This window comes from Phasianus colchicus, chromosome 1 (assembly GCF_987193195.1).
Source record: "Phasianus colchicus chromosome 1, bPhaCol1.hap1.1, whole genome shotgun sequence".
Taxonomy (NCBI): Eukaryota; Metazoa; Chordata; class Aves; order Galliformes; family Phasianidae; genus Phasianus; species Phasianus colchicus.
The window spans coordinates 196,622,375-196,644,665 of NC_143436.1; the positions used below are offsets into that span (position 1 = coordinate 196,622,375).

General features: G+C 48.2%; 1 protein-coding gene across 14 annotated transcripts in view; it reads left to right on the forward strand.

Annotated features, from left to right (window-relative positions):
- The window catches only part of FAM168A (family with sequence similarity 168 member A), a 150,025-nt gene that overhangs the window by 75,227 nt on the left and 52,507 nt on the right, over nt 1-22,291 (forward strand). Inside the window, exon 7 of one of the 14 annotated variants that reach the window (XM_090134270.1) lies at nt 6,117-6,847. The exons of the other annotated variants lie outside the window; for them this stretch is intronic. Coding sequence (XP_089990396.1) covers nt 6,117-6,123 — 7 coding nt within the window. The 3' untranslated portion in view covers nt 6,124-6,847. Of the gene's footprint in view, nt 1-6,116; nt 6,848-22,291 lie in introns of those variants that run through there. 14 annotated transcript variants of the gene reach the window in all.

The window sequence follows — 22,291 nt, forward strand, 5'->3', positions numbered from 1 at the left end:
AAAAAATTAACATTCATTCCTTTACGTATCAAAGACAGGCAATGCTCGGGGGCAGTTTCAACAATTATTAACAGAAAGCTGACATAGCTCTTGCTTTAGAAATGCCAGATTCTATCTATCTAATGCTGATTTCTACCCTTGGATTTCATTTGCAATGCTTTAACTTGCATTGCTCAGCTATTGATCAATTTATTATGTAGCCACAGGCTATTCTGGAGGATATTTAAATGCATATTGACAGAGAAAATGGACTTTTCACAAGAGAAGCATGAAGTTAAAGAGTTGGCAGGTGTTTCTTTCTCAGATTGTTTTGAAATGGTGTGGAAGGAATGTTGCCTCCCAGAATTTGTGTGGAGCCTTTCCATGGAGCTCATTGCAGCTTTGGAGTTTGTGAGCGATAGATTGCTTTGGTTTTAAATGGCTTAAATGGTAAATAGTGCATAAACCAAGGTTTGAAAGCAGAAGTGCTCATTGAAGTGGTCAGAAGTGTTAAATTAACACAAGAAATGGGCAGAATATTATTGGCTGTGTGCTCCAGCAGCTCCAGCTCCAGTAATCACTGCCCGTTTGAAAATTTGACTTATTTTAGAACATCTGTAGCACTGTTTGAATATTAAAATAGCACGTAATTAATTTGGATCGTACTGTAAAGTGCTGTTTTAATTGATCTTAACTTTAAAAAATACACTTACGGACTCTCATTTGCTATTTTATTATTTTTACAGTGCGTTTTCCTGTCCCAAGTGTTCAAATGCCTGGTTCTCCTTGGGTGCGTTATCCTTTGTCTTTCCATTTACACCACTTCTGTCTGTGGTTAACTCTGAGTATTTTGTAAAAGGATGTGAGTAAGTCCTTAAAATACACATCAGCCAGCAGGCGCCTCTAACTTCAGCAAGACCATGTGCCTCAGGGATGGGTAACTTTGCTCTTTCTGTAGTTGGGTCAACTTTTTCAGCCTGTTTTTGGTCACCAAGTTGTGTGTCCTCAGTGCTTGACGGTCTTGGGTCAACTTTTGGACAGGTTGTGTGTCCTGAGTGCTCGCCAGCCTTGGGTCAACTTTTGGGCAGGTTATTTGCCTTCAGTGCTCGCCAGCCTTGGGTCAACTTTTGGGCATGTTGTGTGTCCTCAGTGCTCACCAGTCCTGTGGCAAATGGACAAGCTCACTGGAGGGGAATCAGGGATGAAGAATCAGTCTTTTCAAGCGTGAAACCATAAAAGCATTGTAGCTTACACCATGATCATTTTCCCTATCAGAGCCTGATTAATATGCTGATAAGATGCTGTGCTTCATGAACCTTCGGTAGACTGCCCCGTGTTCATTACAACTATAGCTAAATAAAAGCTGATCATAAAGTCCACAGGCTCAGAGATGTGAAGCTGGTGAGTAAATCTCTGAGGGTTTGTGTTGCGTGGGTGCAGTGCATGATGCTCTCCTGCTGCCAGGAATTGCCAGAGCTGGTCTCCAGCATGTGTGGCATATCGTGGAGATTCTGCCAATGGAAATCAGTGGAGTTTTGTGGACAAACAGTCCTCTTCAGGCTCCATGTGCCATTGAGCAGTCTTTCTGATTTTTTTTTTTCCATAATGACTGCTGGAAATGGAAAAACAACAGGAATTTTGGAAGTTATTTGAAGAGTTACTTGAAATTTTAAAATGAACAGGACAACCTCAGTTTTTCTAGTTTCTCAGCCTTTCCATTCAAAAAATCACTGAGCAGTGTGGGTGTATCCTGTCCTGCTCCACACATTACCACCTGGACTCTTCCATAGAGTTATCAGTCTGTCCTCTGCCTGCTCTCAGACAAAAATCCATGATGCAATCCCAAACTCCTTGCTGTGCTGCTGCATTAGGATGTGCTGCTCACACACCTTGCCCTATGGTCCCTCCTTGTCACTCTGGTTCCACATTTTTCTGCCCAGTTTGAGCTGCAGTGTGGAGATGTGATGCCCTGTGCTGCTTTCATGATAATGGCAAGGAAAGAGCATCTCCCCTAGGGTTGTTTTTATGAGATTTGTGTGTTATGTCTTAGAAGCTCTTTTTCCTCCCTTGTGTTGAAAGGCACATTGCTGGTTGATTCTGATGGTTGATTCCGATGCTTAGAGCTGTGTTTGGTCATGAGTTCCATCCCTGGGATTTACGTCAGAATTATTTATTGTAGTCTTCCAAAACCTGAACCTTTGTTTTAAAGAGGTTATGTCTGGACAAATGTACTTGTCTGCTTCTTGAATGGGAAGGGAGTGGCAAACCTGTGTTCGGAGGTGAGTGCACATGGAGCACAATAACTCTGTAGACTCAACACTCCCACTCCAAAACATGGGTACCCTTGCCTGCTGCTGGCCGTGTCTTCTGAAGTTCTTGGCTCTCAGTCAATCCCTGCAGCACATGTTGATCACTGCAGTGTCCTCGAGTCCACCAGATCAGGGATGCTTGGCCACTTGGGTAGCAACGTTGGACATTGCTCTTCCCAACTCTTCCCACTCACTCCGGGAAGATCTGGGAATGTGTGGCAGTGGCAGAAAGTGAGAGCCTCAGGATGGAGGGTTCCAACACATCTTCTGTTTCTTTCAGGAACCAATGGGCCATATGGGGAGGTCAGGGAGTGTGAATGTGAGTGCACAGAATCGTAAGATATCCTGACTTGGAAGAGAACTGTAAGGATCCTTGAGTCAAATGCATTGGGAGGGTTTGGTGGGGTGGCTGTGTTCAAATGGCCTCATCTTCTGATTTTGATGATTAAAAATGTGCATCTCAGAGTTCCGAATGATGGAATCATAGAACCAAATGCATTCGTCCTGCAGGTAATTCATTAGCCACAAGGAGCCCTAGTGGTTCCACAGTTTCCCTGGGTGGTACATGCAGGTATTTCATGCAGACTTTTTGTGTAAGGGACAAGGCATGAGCATGCAGTTGGGTGCAATGAAAATGCAAGATTAAAGGGGTATCATAGAATCATAGAATGGCCTGGGTTGGAAGGGACCTCAAGGATCATGAAGCTCCAACCCCCCACCACACACAGGGCCACCAACCTCCACATTTCAGAGCAGCCCAGGCTGCCCAGGGCCCCATCCAACCTGGCCTTGAACACCTCCAGGGATGGACGGGGCATCCACAGCCTCTCTGGGCAGCTGTTCCAGCACCTCACCACTCTCATAGCAAAGAACTTCCCTCTGATATCCAATCTAAATCTTCCCTCCTTCAACTTCAAACCATTTCTTCCTATAGTGTAGCCCTCATTGTCTTGAGAAAATGTTGCTTTTTTCATCATTTTGTGTCCATACTTGTCTCTGCAGCAAAGTCAGTATAAATGACCCGAGAGCAAGGGTTATGTTGGAGGGGACCTTAAATCCTGCCCTGTTCCATGCTCTTGCTGAAGGTTTTATTCTGATTGGTGTTGTTTGTGTTGGACATTGGCTGCATGGAGCACAGCTGACCCAATTTACACTCTCAGCATTGCTCTTCGTTTAATTTATTGGTGTACTGAAAGGCGGTAGCCTCACAGTTTGTCCAAGTGGAAGGGTGTTCTGAGGGGATTTCTGCAGTTGGCCTTTAATCCTCCTTTGCATGATCTTTATGGGACAAAGATAATTCTAGGCTTAATTTCAACCTTTCTTATTAACTTAAAATTCAAACGTTCCTGTATTCTTCCCGGTGAAGTCAACGTCTTTGACAACAGATTGGTTCTTTGGCCAAGAAAACCAACTCTGACAAAACTACTGAGTGTGAAGAAGGTGAAGTCAACCTTATCTTCCCTTCTGGCATAATTCAGAAGGTTTTTGGGGAGTGCTGAGGAAGATGAGGCCGTTTATGTTCCGTGCGTGCGCCCTCGTCTTCCATTCTCTGGGAAATGCCATCTCTGGATTTAACAAGGTGATCCACCACTTACTGGTTCTGTGAAACAGGAATTTTGAAGGGTGTTGGATTGATTTCAGAGTGATTAAAAATGGATGAAGTGGGTACAGTGAATATTTTTCCTCTGGCGTTTCTTCATGTTTATTAATTGGTGTGTGTAGAGCAGGCAGGGAAATGGTACTTGGCTGGGAGAGGAATGAGCTCTGACTCGTGTAGGTTCTCGTTATTTTAAGTGCAAATGCATTGTTTCTGTACAGTAACACGACCAAGCAACATGCTGCATTTCTCAGTGCTGGAAGCTGATTGAGTTTCAGCTCTGCTTTGCTTTTCACGTTGTCTAATTCATGGCAGTAATTTCTGGAGCTCTTCCTCCAAAAACATTGGAGGAAGTGAGGTACAAGTTGCCCCATCCGGGAGAGTGAGGAGAAGGGGGCTGCTGGTTGGGTTTGGGTCAGTTAGACCCAGCGTCATTAGATGTTGTGTTGAGGGACGTGGTTTAGAGATAATTATTGGTGATAAATGGGCAGTTGGACTGGATGATATTGTAGGTCTTTTCCAACCCTTGGTGATTAGATGCTATGATTTATGAGCACGCATGATGGCTGTGTGCTGTATTTGGGTGCGCTGGCCGTGGTCCTGCTGCAGATGGGCGATGTGATGGAGCAGGTGCCCACCATTTGAGTGTAGCATCCCATACCTCTGAGTGTAGCAGGACAAAATGCTTCTTCCTTTCCTTTCAGTGCTGGAAATGGAGGGTTGAGCTGTCTCATCGCCAGGGCTGTACTTGAGCCCCTTTTAAAAAAAAAAAGGAAATGGCAATGACAGTGCTCCAGGTAATGTCAGCCCTCCAGGAGCTCCCCAGCAACTTCCTAGGATGACAGAAAGGTTTGGGTTGGAAGGGACCTTGAAGCTCATCTACTCCCGACCCCTTGCTGTAGGCAGGGGCACCCATAACCCAGGTTGCTCACAGCCCCATCCAGCTTCAGTGCTTCCAGGGAGGGGGCATCCACAGCCTGGCTGGGAAACCTGTGCCAGTGTCTCACCACCCTCACAGGATGGAATTTCTTCCCAATCTCTGCTCTAAATCTACCCTCTTCCAGCTTAAAGCCATTTCCCCTCATCCTGTCACTACCTGCCCATATAAAAAGTCCCTCCCCAGCTTTCCTATCAGCCCCTCCAAGTCCTGGAAGGTCGCTATAATGTTGCGTTGTCTTCTCCAGGCTGAAGACCCCCAGCTCTCTCAACCTGTTCCCATATGAGAGGTGCTTCAGCCCTCTGATCATCTTCATGGCCCTCCTCCAACAGCTCCACTTCCTTCTTGTGCTGGGGGCCCCAGCTACTGCCGGAACAGCTTTTACCCCTCTCCTTATACTGGGACTCTGCGTAAGCATTTATGTGCTTTTGAGTTTCCCCCATTGTAAAAAAAAAAACAAAAACAAAACAGAATAGTCCCAGATCCTAAAGGCAAACAAAACTCAGGCTATGCGTTCCTGAATGAGCCCATTGTGTGCCTTCTAATCCCGTGTGCTCGCGTAGCGCAGAGAACAGCTTTGTGCTGTGCCACATTGCTCGGCCACAATATTGATTTTGTTTTTTCCTCGCAGTAAAAAAAGAAATAAAAAGATTAAATGACTTGGGCTGAAGCAGACGTGTAGAAGGGAGGGAAGAAAAAAGCCAATATAAGGTGAACAGAGCATTTTTTGTGTTGGTTGCTGCTGTAGACTGTTGGCGTACGGTCATAAATTCTTCACTCACTTAAGGAAATAAAACACTTTATTTTTAAGTTTTAGTTCTGCCAAAGCTCTGTCTTAGGTGATGTGCAGCTGAATTCTGCCTAGTTGTTTGGGCCTTTAAAATGTATCTTGAGTATTGGAATGGGTGAATGCAATTTTTTCCCATATGACTCCTAGTCTTTGTATATCACAGAAACTCTATTTGTTGTCGGCTTCTGTTGTCTGCAGTTTGTTTCTAAGCAGTCTTCTTTTTCTGCCTCTTTGTTTCGCTCATGGTTCCATTGTTTTAGACTATTTAAATGTCTCTTCCTACGTGTTTCCTTTACTTCCATCTAGGCTGTTGGCTCTGTCTTCCTTACGACTGTGTATCTGTTGCATCCTTTTATTTTTTTCCACCTCAGTCTGTCTGCTCTTATGATGATGACTGTTGTGCTCTGTTCCTGGAAGTTTTCTGTGCCTTTCAAGCCCCTTGGTTCTGCCAGCACAGACCCTGCTCAGTAGTCTGTCCCCTTCTTTCCTGTCGCTCCCCTTTAGATGCTGACAGGCTGCTCTCAGCTCACCTCGCAGCCTTCCCTTCTCTTCTCCATCTGCACAGCCCCAGCTCTCAGCCTGTCCTCATAGGAGAGCTGTTCCATCCCCAGCATCACTTTTGCGGCCCTCTTCTGGATGCTCTCCAGCAGCTCCATGTCTCTCCTGCGCTGAGGACTCCACATCTGGATGCAGCTGAGAGGATCGGTTGAGAAGATCACTCAGTTGGATGTAGTTCCTGCTGGGAAGCTCCTTTAAAAAGAGGTTGTTTCAGGGAATTCCCTCCCCTTCATAGAACCTCGAGCTGGAAGGGACCCACAGGGATCACTGTGCCCAACCCTGGCCCCACACAGCACCCCAACCCCAGCCCTGCATTACAGCTGTGTCCCATTGCTCCCTGGTCTCGGATCTGTGCCCACCACCCTGGGGAGTTTGCAGTTCCAATTTGTATCCCCATTTGCTTTTCTCTCTGTTACACAGCTCGGGTGCTGCCCTCCACCCTGCCCCACACACCTAATATTTGCTCCTCACCTCCACTTTCGTTATTTATGTCAGGAGCAGCAGAGAAGCACTTCGGTATATGCTGTTGTATTTTTGTAGGCTGAAAATCATAAATGAAAATGTAGTGGCTTGCCTTCTGCGAGCGTGTTTGCAGATTAAATATTGAATTTTTCTCCCCTCCTGGCACACAATGATTTCTTCACGCCACGCGACGCAGCACAGCGGTCCATCCGTGTGTACAGCACCATGACCTGCGATGGGGTCATCAGAACCTTCATCAGAAACGCTTCCCTGGTTTGTACCACATCTGCAAATCACCGAATCTGTTTTTCTGCTGTGCAGAAACCGAATCCAGGGGTTGCTTGTATGCAAACACGTTCCTACACTCATTTCCAAGTGCGTGTTCCTGCCTTTCCCCCCTCTGTGCTCTCGCTGGCATTCGGCCTCGTTTCATCTGACGCAGTACTGGGCTTGAATTTTAATGTCTCCGCAGCCAGAGATGATTTATGAGATCCCAGAGCCCTGGCTCAGAGCGCAGGAAGAAAATATTGCATCAGTGAGCTTGCTTGGCACTGTTCAAATAGATGGGGCCTGAAAGACTCCTCAGTGTGATGGCTTCTTCCCTTCCTCCTGCCCCCCCGTGCTGCTGCATCCCCTGGCTCTGACCCCACATTTCTGCTGTTGGAGAGGTGTGCTCTCTCCATGCAGGAATGAGGGCTGACTTACTGAGGACCTGGATGAGGGCACCGAGTGCACCCTCAGTAGGTTTGCAGATGACACCAAGTTGGGGGAAGTGCTGATCTGCCTGGGGGTAGGAAGGCCCTACAGAGGGATCTGGACAGGCTGATCGCTGGGCTGAGGCCAGTGGGCTGGAGTTCAACAAGGCCCATTGCCAGGTCCTGCATTTTGGCCACAGAGGATCTGGAGCTTGCAACAAGGGAGGTTCAGGTTGGATGTTAGGAGAAATTGGTTCTCATAAGGAGCGCTGAGGCATTGGCACAGGCTGCCCAGGGAGGGGTGGATTCACCATCCCTGGAGGTGTTTAAGGACAAGCATTTGCCTGCTGTAGGTGTTCACAGAATTGCCAGGGTTGGAAGGGACCTCAAGGATCACGAATCTCCAACCCCCCTGCCACACACAGGGCCACCAACCTTTCCACCTAATGCTAGACCAGGCTGCCCAGGGCCCCATCCAATCTGGCCTTGAACACTTCCAGGGACGGGGCATCCACAACCTCTCTGGGCAGTTCAGAGTCTTTGGAAATCATGGCTCTCTCCACCGAGGTTGTAATACACAACAAATCTTTGTTTAGCTGAGAAGAAGACTGCCCCATTGCTTACAACGTCCTAAGTCTGTATGTTGGCTTGAGGGTGAAGAGAAGTGCCTCAAATAACAGCAAAGCTGGGTTGATAGGGTGAGCTCTTGCAAGACTGAGATGTTGGCCACAGCTACTGGATGTGAGGGTGATGGAAGGGAGGGCAAGAGGGAAACCCTGGAGTAATGACAAGTGAAGACCTTCCTAGCTCAGTTAATTAAGTCCCTTTAGTGTGTAAACGAGGGCAGGTTGAGCCTTCTGCTCGATTTATTGCCATCTGTTTACACCCAGGATTGAAGCTAGCATCTCTCATTACTGGAAGCCTAATGCCTTGCAGAGATGAGCGTCCATCTCAAGGGAGAAGGAGTTGTTGATTCTGGTGGCATTCCCAGGAGATGCAAAGCACATAATAGCCATGAATGAGATCCGATGGGAAAGAACTAATATTAGCAGCCTGACAATGAGTGGTTTCATTCAGGAAGATGGGAGTGTGTATGCATCTGAACTTCTGCTCTTACAGCCAACTGGTGCCAAGTTGGATCTTGGCTGTGAAGATCACACACTGCATTTCTCCATCTTCTCCTATTGCCTTCAGAGAGTTGAAGGATGACAGCACTTCTGATGCAGGAAGCTCAGTTTGGCGCTTGACCTTTGGTGGATGCGTTTGAAGTTTGTCTTCTCCTCCTGCACCCATCACCAAAGTACAGCCCATTAAATCCTTTTCTGCTTCTGTGCTCAAGCAAGCACTTGAAGATCAGTACCACCTGTTAGGTATAATTGCTGGGGCAGGGAGCTGGAAGAGGAACTGTGGTTATGGTCCCACATCAAATCCCAAGGGTGGGATGCAGCTTCATGCATCACTGACAGCAAAATGCAGGTGAGACATTTAGAAAGGGAAGGCGACATTAAAAAACACCAACACCTCATCTCTCTTTTTGCTTATTCTGTCCTCCTCACACACTCATAACACCAAAGTGAATGCGTGTGGAGTCTGACGTGTGTGCCTGATGGAGAACAAGGGCTGGGGCTGTCCAGTCACAGAATCATAGAATCATTAAGGTTGGAAAAGACCTCCAAGATCCTCAAGTCCACCCCAGCCAATCCCACCGTGCCCACCAACCGTGTCGTCCAGTGCCACATCTCCACTGTGCTTGGAAACCTTGCCTGTCTCCTGGGTTCCCCTTGATTGGCAAAGGCAAGCAGGTTTGAGGTGGGCCATTTGTGTCTTTTAGGAGCTGATGGTGATTGCAATCTTCCTCCTCTCCATCCTGTCATCAGACAGCACATCCAGTTGAATCGCCACCTCTTTTCCTCTCTATCTGGATGTCTTATTGCTCTCGGCTGTTTCCTTCCCTGGTTTGGGTATCTTGAGGATATCTGAGGTCTTTTCCAACCTTCGTGATTCTGTGAAATCCATACCAGCTTTACTGGGAGCCTGTGCCATGAGTTAGACATTACAACAGTAGGAACACCAACTATTTGTGCATTAAGCATGTGGGTGTATCAGCAAAGGCAGGACAGTGCCCCTTCCATCAGGCTGCGTTTTGGTCCCTGTTAAAACCAGCAGCCAGCCCCTGGCGTTGTTGCTCTGCCTCCATCAGCCCAGAGTAACGTTTGACAGCATCTCCAAATGAAGGAAAATCTTTACAGAGTTTCAAAATGTGCTGAAACCACTGAAAGTAAATAATTGGCAACAGTGAAAGAGGGAAGAGCCAGTGATAGCACGGCCTAACGAGCTTGGTCCCATTAATTTCTCCACTAGCAATTCCTCCAGGGCAGCAGTGTGTAACCCTGGGTGTTGGTCCCACGATGAATAAATAGGGAAGCAGAAACGCTTTCCCATTAATTTCAAACTTCGGTTATCATGACAACAGGTTACAACTCTTTTCATTGCCATGACAATATCTCCTCCAAAACTGTGAAGATGTCGTCTGACAGTTATTTTTAGTTTGTCCTCTATTCCCATGGAGACCAACTTTGCCTTGAAGTGCTCAGTGCTCTGTGCTGGGAGTGCTTACTGAGCCTTGCAGGAGGCTGTAAGTCAGGAGCAGCCCCAACCCCGTGGTCAGCATCTGGAAGGTTCACATTCTGCAGGGGACGCTGAAACAAAACACTTAAAACAAAACTGTAGAATCACAGAATGACCAAAGTTGGAAAAGGCCTCCAAGATCATCCAGTCCAACCATTCACCTGCCACCAGTATTTCCCACTAAGCCATGTCCCTCAGTACAACATCTCCATGGTTCTGGAACTCCTCCAGGGATGGTGACTCCCCCATCTCCTTGGGCAGCCCATGTCAGCACCCAACCAGAACAAGAGAAGAAAAACCTGCAGAAAGCTGTGGCCATTGGGTTTGACTTCCAGTGGCCATTGAGTTTGAGTTGTTGCGCAGTTGGTTTGGGGGAAAAAAAAAAAAGGAGACAAAATGTCAGAGGGAATGGGATGTGTTTGTTTTCAGCACAACATGGTGAGGCACTGGAACAGGTTGCCCAAGGAGGCTGTGGATGCCCCATCCCTGCAGGCATTCAAGGCCAGGCTGGATGTGGCTCTGGGCAGCCTGGGCTGCTGGTTGGTGACCTGCACACAGCAGGGGGTTGGAACTGTGTGAGCATTGTGCTCCTTTGCAACCCAGGCCATTCTGTCATTCTATGATTCTGTGTAGAATTACGCTTGTGACATCAGAAGGAGCTACCCAGTGCATAGGAATTCACACAGTTTTCTCTCCGTGTTTCTACAGTTTACAAAGGGAGTTGTGCAGCACTGACATTTGCTTGATCAGCTGAAAATTGCGAGTGCGTCGTGGAGCGATATTAAAAATTAACTCTATTTATGAGCTTCCTTCTTTCCTGTGCTTTTATCTCTTATCGATGAAACATTTCTCTGTATTGCTCTTCAGTGGATGTGAGCATGTCTGCTCCAGAATCAGAAGCTATGGGATAGAGATGATGCCCCCATTTGCAGAGCGCTGCAGGGGGCTCACAGAGAGGTGACAGCACGGAATTATGTGGATTTGGGTTTTTAGGTGTTAAAATTTCAGAAAAATTCCCATGCATGGGAAGTTGCCATCTATTCTGTATCTGTATCATAACTGCATTGGTCACATTTTTTTTTCCTCATGGACTTTCTATAGGACTCGGCTGTTGTCTGCGTCTAATACCGTCAAAATCATAGAACCATAAAATGGCTTGAGTTGGAAGGGACCTCAAGGATCATGAAGCTCCAGCCCCCCACCACACGCAGGGCCACCAACCTCCACATTTCACAGCAGCCCAGGCTGCCCAGGGCCCCATCCAACCTGGCCTTGAACACCTCCAGGGATGGACGGGGCATCCACAGCCTCTCTGGGCAGCTGTTCCAGCACCTCACCACTCTCACAGCAAACAACTTCCCCCTCACATCCAACCTCAATCTGCCCTCCCTCCACTTCAAACCATTTCCCTTGTCCTGCTGTCATCTCCCCTTTCCAAGAGCTGACTCCCCTCCTGTTTGTAGGCTCCCTTTAGGTCCTGAAGGCTGCAATGATTCACCCCACAGCTTCTCTTCTCCAGGCTGAACAAGCCCAGCTCCCTCAGCCTGTCTTTGTAGTGGAGGTGCTGCAGCCCCCTGATCATCTTTGTGGCTCCTCTGGACCCTCTCCAATTTTTATGTGGTTCCATGATAGACACTGTAAATCCTCATACTGCTACCATCAGCTTGTTGATGGCAGCTCTGCTTCCTCTTCTCTCATTGTGCGTACAGCCCATAATGTTTGTAGGCACGTAGAAGCGTCCCATAAATCCTCACTTAGCCCGGCTGCCCGCGTTCAGCTTCCTTAATCTCTCCCCATCAATCTCCATCCTTCCCGTTGCGTTGTGCTGATTTCCCCCTGGTTGGCGCAGTGGGATGCGGTTGGGTTCCTGGCACAAGGCTGGGTCACTATGGGACATGATGTGGTCGGTGGTACTCGTGTGATGAGTTGTGTCAGTTGTAAGATGTGTGACTGTAGCTTTCTGGTTGTTGGCACAGAATTTTTGTAGTGTCACAGACTACCCCAAGCTGGAAGGAGCCCATACGGATCACCCAATCCAACTCCTGGCTCCACACAGCACCAGTTTGTTCTCCAAATAATCTCGCCCCTTTTTTGTGTGTGTGTTTCAGAGAGCACTTAGCTTTCCCTAATAGTAATTCTTACTGCAATGACTGTCTTCATGAGCCATGTACCTAACAGAATACCAGCAGATAGAATCCCAGAGTGGGGTTGGGTTGGAAGGGACCTCCCAGATCATCCAGCTCCAAACCTGTTGGTACTTCCAGGGATGGGGCACCCACAACTTAATTGCTTAACATAATCGACGCCACTTGTTAGTAACTGCTGGTGTCTGTATTAAGTAGTTTTTGTTGCTTGGGTTTCTTATTTGCTCTTCCATTATTTGAGTGGTTGTTTGCATTTCTGTGACCAGCAAATGGGTGGTGTGAGAGAAGGTGTAGAGCAAAGCACGGGACCAGCAGCCTCCATGAAGCGCAGTGAGAAACCTCTGGGCACAGCACAACCAAGGTCCTTCCTCTCTCACTTTGCAAGTATGGAAGAGATGTGAGTTGATGCATTATTTTGGAGGGGAAAGGGAATCAACAAATCCTATCGAAGGCTGTCGGATCACCTCCCATGCAAAGAACTCTGACACCCACAGCTCCATCAGGTGCTCAGAGCCTGCATTTCTCCTCAATGCAGATTTGGCCTCAAGGACTTTGCAGTGCTGCTGCTTGGGATGCAATGTTTCCAATTTTTCTTGGAAATGAGGCGGTGTGATCATAGAATCGCAGAATCACAGAATCATAGGATGACCCAGGTTGGAAGGGACCTCAAGGATCATGTATCTCCAACCCCCCCACCACATGGAGGGCCACCAACCTCCACATTTCATAGCAGCCCAGGCTGCCCACAGCCCCATCCAATCTTGAACACCTCCAGGGATGGACGGGGCATCCACAGCCTCTCTGGGCAGCTTGTGAAAAGTCCATTCTGTTGGTAAATAAGAACAGCAGAACAGCTCCAGGCAGCTGCTGTGTTTTTTCCGTGGATACCAAAGGAGTCATCCCAACCTGGAATCTGTCCCGAAATGTTTTGCTCTCCTATAACAAAGAAATCTTTGAAGTTTTGAGATACAGGAGCAAGCAAAAAATGTAGAGCAATAACTTAAGATTGTGTCACGTTGTTTGTATCCCTTGAAAATATTGCTGGAATTTATTAGAGTCATCTTCTGGTAACATGAGGATTTATTCCATCGAGCTATGGGCTGCTTCCTTGGCCGGTTGGGTTTCAGGCACTGTGTTGCACTTGGGTTGACATCTCTTGAGCTGAAAATCTTCCTTTTCACTCAGATTTGCTGCTTCTTGGTTACAAACCCACTCTCTCTCATATTTCTTCTTCTGTGCCAGGAGCTTGGGATCTTCCCCACAACAGTTGTTATAACTCTTGTTCTTCCCTTATTCCATCTTCAGGAGATAAGGGAGGTGGTGGGGTCACCTGGAGGTGTTCCAAACCCGTGGAGATGTGGCACTGAGGGACGTGGTTAGAGGGCATGGTGGGGTGGGTTGGGGTTGGGCTTGGGGATCTTGGAGGTCTTTTCCAGACTTTATGATTCTGTGATTCTATTTAGGGACGTGGTCAGAGGCATGCTGGGGTGAGTTGGGTTTGGGGATCTTGGAGGACTTTTCCAGCCATAATGATTTCTATGATTCTGTAACATTTCTTATCCATTGTATTGACTGAATTTGAGATAGATAATCTCTCAGAGCTTGCCAAGGAGCCTTCGTAAAGACTGGGGGGGCAAAGCTGGTCCTTATTGCAACTTGTGTCACTGTAGCCTTTTTCTAACTGAAGATAAATGATAAATGAGGTAATCAATGGCAGCTCACACAGTCCTGGGTGCTGACCCAAAAGGCAGCTGGGGAAATGAATGGCGTGCAGGATGGATGGTGGAAGGTGACACTTTGCAGCTCCATGTCATCAGGCAAATCTGGGACACGAGGAGTAGCAGACAAATGGTTCCTGGCCTGGGTGAACAGAGTAGGTGTTGTGTGAGGCTTCTGCTTTTGGTGCTGCTCAAGTGGGAAGGGAAAGTGTATTCTTATGAAAAATGCACAGGGCCCAAATCAGAGCCAGGAGCTGCCCTTATGGCATTTGAAAAGTGCCCTATATATGGGGCAGGGTCGCCAGCCACCAGACCAGGCTGCCCAGAGCCACATCCAACATAGCCAGGGCCGTGCTGCCACATTGCCAACCCCACAATGGGTTGCCAGGTTGGCAATTGCTGTGTTTATCCCCACGCTTTACTTTCAGAAGTATTTAGAATCACAGAATCCCTAGAGTTGGAAGAGACCTTTAAAGGTCATCTTGACCAGCTCTCCTGCAATGAACGGAGACATCTGTATTTAAGAAGCAAATCAACATGCTGCTACTGCCAGCACCTCCTGCCTGCCCCTTGGTCGTAGGACAGACTGAACGTTTTCTCCTGCAAAGTTCTGCACCACTGCTTTTATTATGCATGAAAGAAAGCGTGAGTAACTGTGTTCCATTGGGAGAGCACGACCTGAATACACGTGGTGGTCTTAGGGAACTTTGCCGAGGCTCCTGTCGTACCCATTCAAAGAGCAGACACAAGGCTGGGCAGCTCCACGAGGCAAGGCACATCATCCTGAGTTTCACAGAGCCATAGAATCACCAAGGTTGGAAAAGACCTTCAAGATCATCCAGTCCAACCGTCCACCAATACTTCTCCATTAAACCACATCTCTCAGTACAACATACAAACGTTTCTTGAACACCTCCAGGGACGGAGACTTCCCCACTTCCTTAGGAAGCCCATTCCAGCACCTGATCATTATTTCAGAGAAGAAATTTCTCCTAATATCCAACCTGACCCTCCTTCAGGCCATTCCCTCCAGTCGTATTGCTAGTCATGCGATTTGCTCTCGAGCAACACGACTTTTCTTTCCCCAAGTTGGAGAGATGAGGTGGATCATAGAATCATAGAGTCATAGACTGGCCTGGGTTGCAAAGGAGCACAGTGCTCACCCAGTTCCAACCCCCTGCTGTGTGCAGGTCGCCAACCAGCAGCCCAGGCTGCCCAGAGCCACATCCAGCCTGGCCTTGGATGCCTGCAGGGATGGGGCATCCACAACCCGTCAGGATGTCAGGACTCCTGATGGTGCTGGCAAACAATGCGAGCTGCATGGTATTTGACAATATTGGATGTCTTCTGTTCCTTATTTTTAGATAAATTTTGATTTTGCTCTTCCTCCTGGTGAAAACCAAGTGGCTTCATAGGGAGGTGTCTCCAGATACCACCAAGCACTACATCTGTGTGTGTACAGACTTTGTGCCACTGGTATTTTTGCTCTGCTTACTTGGGTATTAAACACAAGCCTTTGCTTTCTTGGATGTGTCAATCCAATGTATTTTATCAGCAGAATAAGGATTGCTTCAATCCTTTGGGTAGATAGGAGAGCTCTCCATGTTTCAGAATCAGCGCTGGGAGCGAGATTTTGAGAGTGAGATTTTCAGTGAAAGTCTTCAAGGGAGAGATATTCAAGAAAAGAGCAGATGTGACACTGAGGGTGGTGGTGAGTGGGCATGGTGGGGGTTGGGGTTGGGGTTGGGGGGTCTTGGAGCCGAGGAGTCTGAACAGTGGTTCAGGGTTGTGCCTACAGGACCACAGCGATGCATCCAACAGCACGGTGTGCTGCTCCCCAGGACAGCAAATGGCAAACCCAGAGGCAAATCCAACCCAAGCACCGTTCATTGGGTTTTCCTCCAGCATCGCCCTCGTTTCTCCCGCGTCCCCAATGCGTACGGCAGGCAGATTTATGCAGCTCATTTGCTGCCCCTGTGTAATCATTTTTAGCTCTGCATTAATGCGCTGAGCAAGTAAAACCAGCTAATGAGAGGAGGAGAAAGGAATCTTTTTGTAGGTCTAATGCTCTTGTTCCTGGAAGCGGAGGGGAATAATTAGCATTCCAGCAGAGGAAGCAGTTACTATGGCAGTGCGTATTGATGAAACGCCGTGGATACAAGTGAGCTAATTCAAACCAGCCCAAGGCCGTATGTTTAGCTTGGTTCTTTGTTATATAACAAGTTTGGAGGTCTTTAACAATTTCTGGGTAGAAATGACCTTCAAGAAATGGTTAAAATAAGAAAACCGACTACTTTTTTTTTGTTAACAGCGCACAAACCCGTTAGTTACGTAAACAGGACGAAGGTATTTAATCTCCTTTTGAGGTTATTTGCCCATTTATTGGGACTTATCGTGCCTTTTTATTTGGTGTTACACCAGTCTGAAAGTGGAGGATGCAGATGGCTGCAAAGCCCACTGCATTTCCCCCCGGGTCCCCTGGAGATGGGCGGTGCGTCCTTGGCTGGGATGGAGCAGCAGAGTTTTGTTCTGCTCTGACATCAGCCAAGAGGGAATTTCTCGGTGTTTATACACATTTCTGTTGAGCGTTTTATCTCCATTTTATTTTTCTGCATTCTTTGTTAATCTTGAAAATAAGCAAGTCCTGACATTTCTGTGGTTCTCTGATATCCCGTGTGTGTGTGTGTGGCATCCTTCCTATTGCGGCTTCTGGAAGCTGAAATCACATTTAAATCAAAACTAAGGCAGCACCGTACCCCACCCTAAACATAATTATGTTAATCACCCATTGCCAGAATAGAAATGCCTGAGACTGCAGGTAGAAGAAGGTGCAGTGAACAGCAAGGCGTGTAATTAAATGGCACGGTGTACCTGAACGTGGGCTATTGCGGTGATTAATTTTAAATGCTGTCCTGTAATTATAACCAGACCGTATACTCTGCAGCAACCTTTGTGCACAAGCAGCAGGGTGCTGTTCTGCGTTATTGACTTTGAAGTAGCTGGAAGAAATTCAAAACATCTTCATATAAATTACATTTTGGTCATGGTCCGCTCGGCCGCGCCGTCTCCGCGGGCACAAGCACTCCTTTCTCAAACAGCATGCTGAGCACGGCCTGTCAGCCCCATTTGAATCTCAGAACCCCGCACTGGTTTGCATTGGAAGGGACCTTAAAGCCCTCCAAACCCAAACCTCCATCTCCGTTGAGGTGCCTGTAGCCCCATCCGTGGGTGCTGCCAGGGATGGGCACCCACAGCTCTCTGTCTCCTGCCCGTGTCCATCATAGAATCACAGAATCCTTAGAGTTGGAAGGGACCTTTAAAGGTCATCGAGTCCAACTCCCCTGCACTGCACAGGGACACCAAGGCTAATCAGGTTCCCAGGGCCTGATAGCCTTGCCTTGCAAGTCTCCAGGGATGGAGCATCCGGCACATCTCTGGGCAGCATTTTTCAGTGCCTCACCATCCTCGTTGTAAAAGACTTTTTCCTAATATCCATCCTTAATCTCCCCTCTTTGAGCATGAAGCCATTTCTCCTTGTTCTGCCAGCACAAACCCTGCTGAAAAGCCTGTCCTCTTCTTTCCTGTCATTCCCCTTTAGATACTGACAGGCTGCTCTCAGCTCACCTCGCAGCCTTCCCTTCTCTTCTCCATCTGCACAGCCCCAGCTCTCAGCCTGTCCTCATAGGAGAGCTTTCCATCCCTGGCATCATTTTTGTGGCTCTCTGGATGCACTCCAACAGCTCCATGTCTCTCCTAAACCAAGGATGCTCCTGCAGAACAGCAGCACCACAGTTGGGTTCCTCACCCCTGTCCCCACATGGGACACGTCCATTGCATTCCCAACCCCTCTCTTATTTCTAGGATGCTCTCTGGGACGATGTGGCTAGGACCACGTGCAAGGTCAGCACCACCAGTTGGGTACCTTTCATCACAGGTTGGTGGTTGGACTTGGTGATCTCGGAGGTCTTTTCCAACCTTGGTGATCCCGTAGTCTTTTAAGATTGTTTTCTCTATTTTCTTCTGCAAGAAAGGTAACTTTTGTGAGCTCTGTCACACGACAATCTGGGCAGGTGTTCCTAATAAAACATTCATAACATTGCACTCCTTTACAAGTCCAATGGTGGCCCATGAGCATTTATGAGCAGCGCTGTACGCACCACCGTAGAAAATATGTGCTCATTTAATGCACTGTGATAAAGAGCTCTTTAAAGAGAGATTTTTTTTTTTTTTATAGTTTATTCATCCCTATTTACATAGAATTTCCTTGAGATCATGCAAACCTTTTGCTTATTCAACCTTTCTCGGCTGTTTTTCACATCTCTCCCATGGAGGAGGCCAATGGGATCCTGGGGTGCATTAAAAAGAGCGTGGCCAGCGGGGTAAAGGAGGTGGTCCTCCCCTCTGCTCTGCCCTGGTGAGGCCACATTTATAACACTGCATCCAGTGCTGGGCTCCCCAGTTCAGAAAAGACAGGGATCTCCTGGAAGGAGTCCAGTGGAGGCTGCAAAGTTGATGAAGGGCCTGGAGCATCTTTCATAGGAGGAAAGGCTGAGAGACCTGGGTCTGTTCAGCCTGGGGAAAAGAAGACTGAGAGGGGGTCTGATCAATGCTTATAGATATCTGAAGGGAGGTGGGCAGCAAATGGATGAGGCCAGGCTCTTGGTGTTGTGTAGTGATAAGACAAGGAGTAATGACCTAAAACTCGAACATAGGAAGTTCCATACATACATATGGAAGGTCTTTACAGTAAGGGTGATGGAGCACTGGCACAGGTTGCCCAGAGAGGCAGTGGATTCTCTTCTATGGACATATTCCAGACCCATCTGGATGCCCACCTGCTGTAGGGAACTGCTTTAGCAGGGGTTGGACTTGATCTCTTGAGCTCCCATCCAAGCCCTACAATTCCATGGTTCTGTAACCACTGACCGTTTTACTGCAGAAGCTGAAGGAAGCTGCAGGAGTTGCATTTGATGCAAAATAGGCGTGCAGCCTTCGTGCATGATGGGTGCTTTTCCTAGGGCAGCTCTGAACCCATTGGGCTGGCAGCATTCGCTGGGGCTGGCAGGATGTGCTGGCTGCGTGGAGGTGTGGCACTGAGGGACGTGGTCAGTGGGCATGGTGGGGGTGGGTTGGGCTTGAGGATCTCAGTGGTCTTTTCCAACTTTAAGGATTCTCTGATACATGAGATTGGTTTCCAGGAGTGCTTAATGATATGAGTGCAGCTGGATTGGATGGCCCAGCTGGGGGCTGGAGACCTCCCTGCTTAGACACATACATAGATGGGTCCGGGTTATTGGCTCAGTGATGTGATGCCAGCAGAGGACCAGGTCTCCAGGATGCAGGTCTGGGTGACCCAGAGGCTGTGCATGGTTGTGAGGGAACTCCTGGACATTGAGAGTGGCTCAGGACATCTACACAGCTCTAACCATGAGCTGTAGGGGAAATACAGGCAAGGATTGTCTCACTCTGCTCTGCCTGGGATGGCCTCACCTTCAGCAAGGTGTGCAGTTTGGGGCCCATGGTGTCAGAAGGACATAGAGCTGTTGGAGAGCATCCAAAGGAATGGAGATGGGAAAGGGTCTGGAGGGCCAAATGTGTGAGGGGCTGCTCAGGTCTCTTGGTTTGTTTGGCCCAGAGCAGAAAAAACTGAGGAGAGGCTCATGGTGGCCCTACAGCTCCTCATGGCCCTACAGCTCCTCATGGTGGCCCTACAGCTCCTCATGGTGGCCCTACAGCTCCTCTTAGTGGCCCTGCAGCTCCTCAAGGCCCTGCAGCTCCTCAAGGCGGCCCTACAGCTCCTCATGGTGGCCCTACGGCTCCTCATAGTGGCCCTACAACTCCTCAAGGCCCCACAGCTCCTCATAGTGGCCTTACAGCTCCTCAAGGCCCTACAGCTCCTCATGGTAGCCTTACAGCTCCTCATAGTGGCCCTGCAGCTCCTCATGGTGGTCCTACAACTCCTCATAGTGGCCACACAGCTCCTCAAGACCCTACAGCTCCTCATGGTAGCCCTACAGCTCCTCATAGTGGCCCTACAGCTCCTCAAGGCGGCGCTACAGCTCCTCATAGTGGCCCTACAGCTCCTCAAGGCCCTGCAGCTCCTCATAGTGGCCCTACAGCTCCTCATAGTGGCCCTACAGCTCCTCAAGGCCCTACAGCTCCTCATAGTGGCCCTGCAGCTCCTCATAGTGGCCCTACAGGTCCTCATGGTGGCCGTACAGTTCCTCATGGGTCAGGTGCAGGTGAGGGATAGGCTCTGCCCCAGTGGTGGTGGGCATGGCACAGCTCCCCAAGGCAGTGTCTTAGCCCCAGGACATGTCCCTCTGCTGTGGGATGCTCCAGGGTTGCTGCTTGAATGGCACTGTGGTGGTGGAACCAGAAATTTGGCAGGGAAACCGAAAACATAAAAATAATTCCATTCAGCTTGAATAATAATCAATATTTATCCTTCCCCAAACACTCAGTTTGCCTGCCAGCCAGTCTGGTTGCATTTAAGTCCAATTATTTCATTCAACCCCAAATGTTTAATTTCAGACACGTATGAGAAAAAAGGAAAGGGAAAAAAAGAATGAAGAGAGGAGGTAATTTTCCCCTTCACTCCGGCAATTCCAGGGCTAAGGTTTTCATTCAGGATATGGAAGGAACAATTCTGAGAAGTTCCATTCTGAGAACCTGGAAGCTCTCATTTTAAGAGTGATCACAGAATCATTGAGGTTAGAGAAGACCAAGATCCCCAACCTCGACCCATCCCACCATGCCCACTGGCCATGTCCCTCAGTGCCACATTCCTACAGCTCTGGAACACCTCCACGGATGGGGACTCCCATGTTCCCATGCATTATCACTCTTTGGAGAAGAAATTTTCCCCTGTACCCACCCTGAACCTCCCTTGGTGCAACATGGGGCCATTACCTCTCATCCTATCGCTGTTCACAGGGAGAAGATCACCAAGCTTTGGGATATCTGGGGATGCTTTTCCTATTTGCTTATAATCCTGTTCCATTCTGCCCAACGGATCTGGACCAGAGTCCAAGTGAATGTCCTCACTGCAAGCTTCATCCTCATTGTGCTTTCCCAGTTGGACCATAAACCTGAAGGAGAGTCACAGTACAAGGAAGGTTGTGAGGGACCACTGGGTGTCATCTGTAGGGGTTCAGATAAGCCCCAAAATAACAAAATTAACTCCGAATTAATTTCCTTTTGGAAGGTAATTCCTCTTGAGTCCCCAACCCCAAGTGAATGCACACTGGGGGTCATCAAGCACGTGATGGTGAGCATCTTCCAGGCAAAGGTGATCTCCTGGAGGTAAAGGCATTGCAGGGGTCTCGTCCTGTGGGTTCAGGTCTCTATCAGCACTGGCTCAATTCCCTGGCAGCCTGAAGACTTTATTGCCTGTCCTTGTCCTTTTTCTGCCTTAATATTCTGCTGGTTGTCTTTCGTCTCTCCTTCTACGTAACCGGGGTGTGTTTTTTTGTGGGGTTTGTAGACAAAAGGTTTCTGCAGCTGGTGCTGCTTTGGCAGTGGGTTCCCACATCCTCCCAAATTGATGGAGATGAGTCACTGCAGGAACAGGAAAGGAGAAGCAGCACTTTCTTGTTTGGAGCGCATCCCCATTCATCCCAATACGCGACGATGTTGCGCGTTGTGCATGATGAGCATTCGTAGAGTCATAGAATGGCCTGATTGCAAAGGAGCACAATGCTCACCCAGTTCCAACCCCCTGCTGTGTGCAGGGTCACCAGCCAGCAGACCAGGCTGCCCAGAGCCACATCCAGCCTGGCCTTGAATGCCTGCAGGGATGGGGCATCCACAGCCTCCTTGGGCAAACTGTTCCACTGCCTCACCACCCTCTGGCTCAAAAACAGCAGCTCCCTGATTCGTGTCTTGGATAAAATGCTAAAGCAGTGCAGTGTAATATTGACTGGTATTAATTGTTGCACAGATTAAGAGGAATAACTCTTTGGGTTTTGTGAGCAGACCTGTGCTCCATACTCAGTTTAACGTATGTGTACGACTCAGCCTCTGGGAAGCAAAGACCTTCTCTGATATTCATTGACCCAGTCCTTCTAAGATCTTGAACTTGCACACCTGGTGAGGTGATACACTTGCTTTCTCTTTGTGTGTGTAAATTACACTTCTGTAAAGCAACACAGGACAGGAGATCCATCTTACAGGCAATTGCAGTGCCTCTTCCTGAAATTTCTTGGAAAAACCCTCATTCTTAAGCCTTGCTTGGCCACACTCTGCCCTTGACAACCAATAAATTAGTTTTATCCCATTTCCATTTCCTTTGAAAAGGAATACATCTGCATTTTCTTTAATCTCCTGAAAGCCTGTGTGAATGACACCAAAAAGCTTTTTGGAAAATTGCTTGTAAGCGTTAACAGGTCGGACAGCAGCTCACGGTCACACTAATGTCTGGGAGCTCTCCTTTTCATTCTTTTGTGGGACATTGAGGGGAAGTTCCTCTAGAC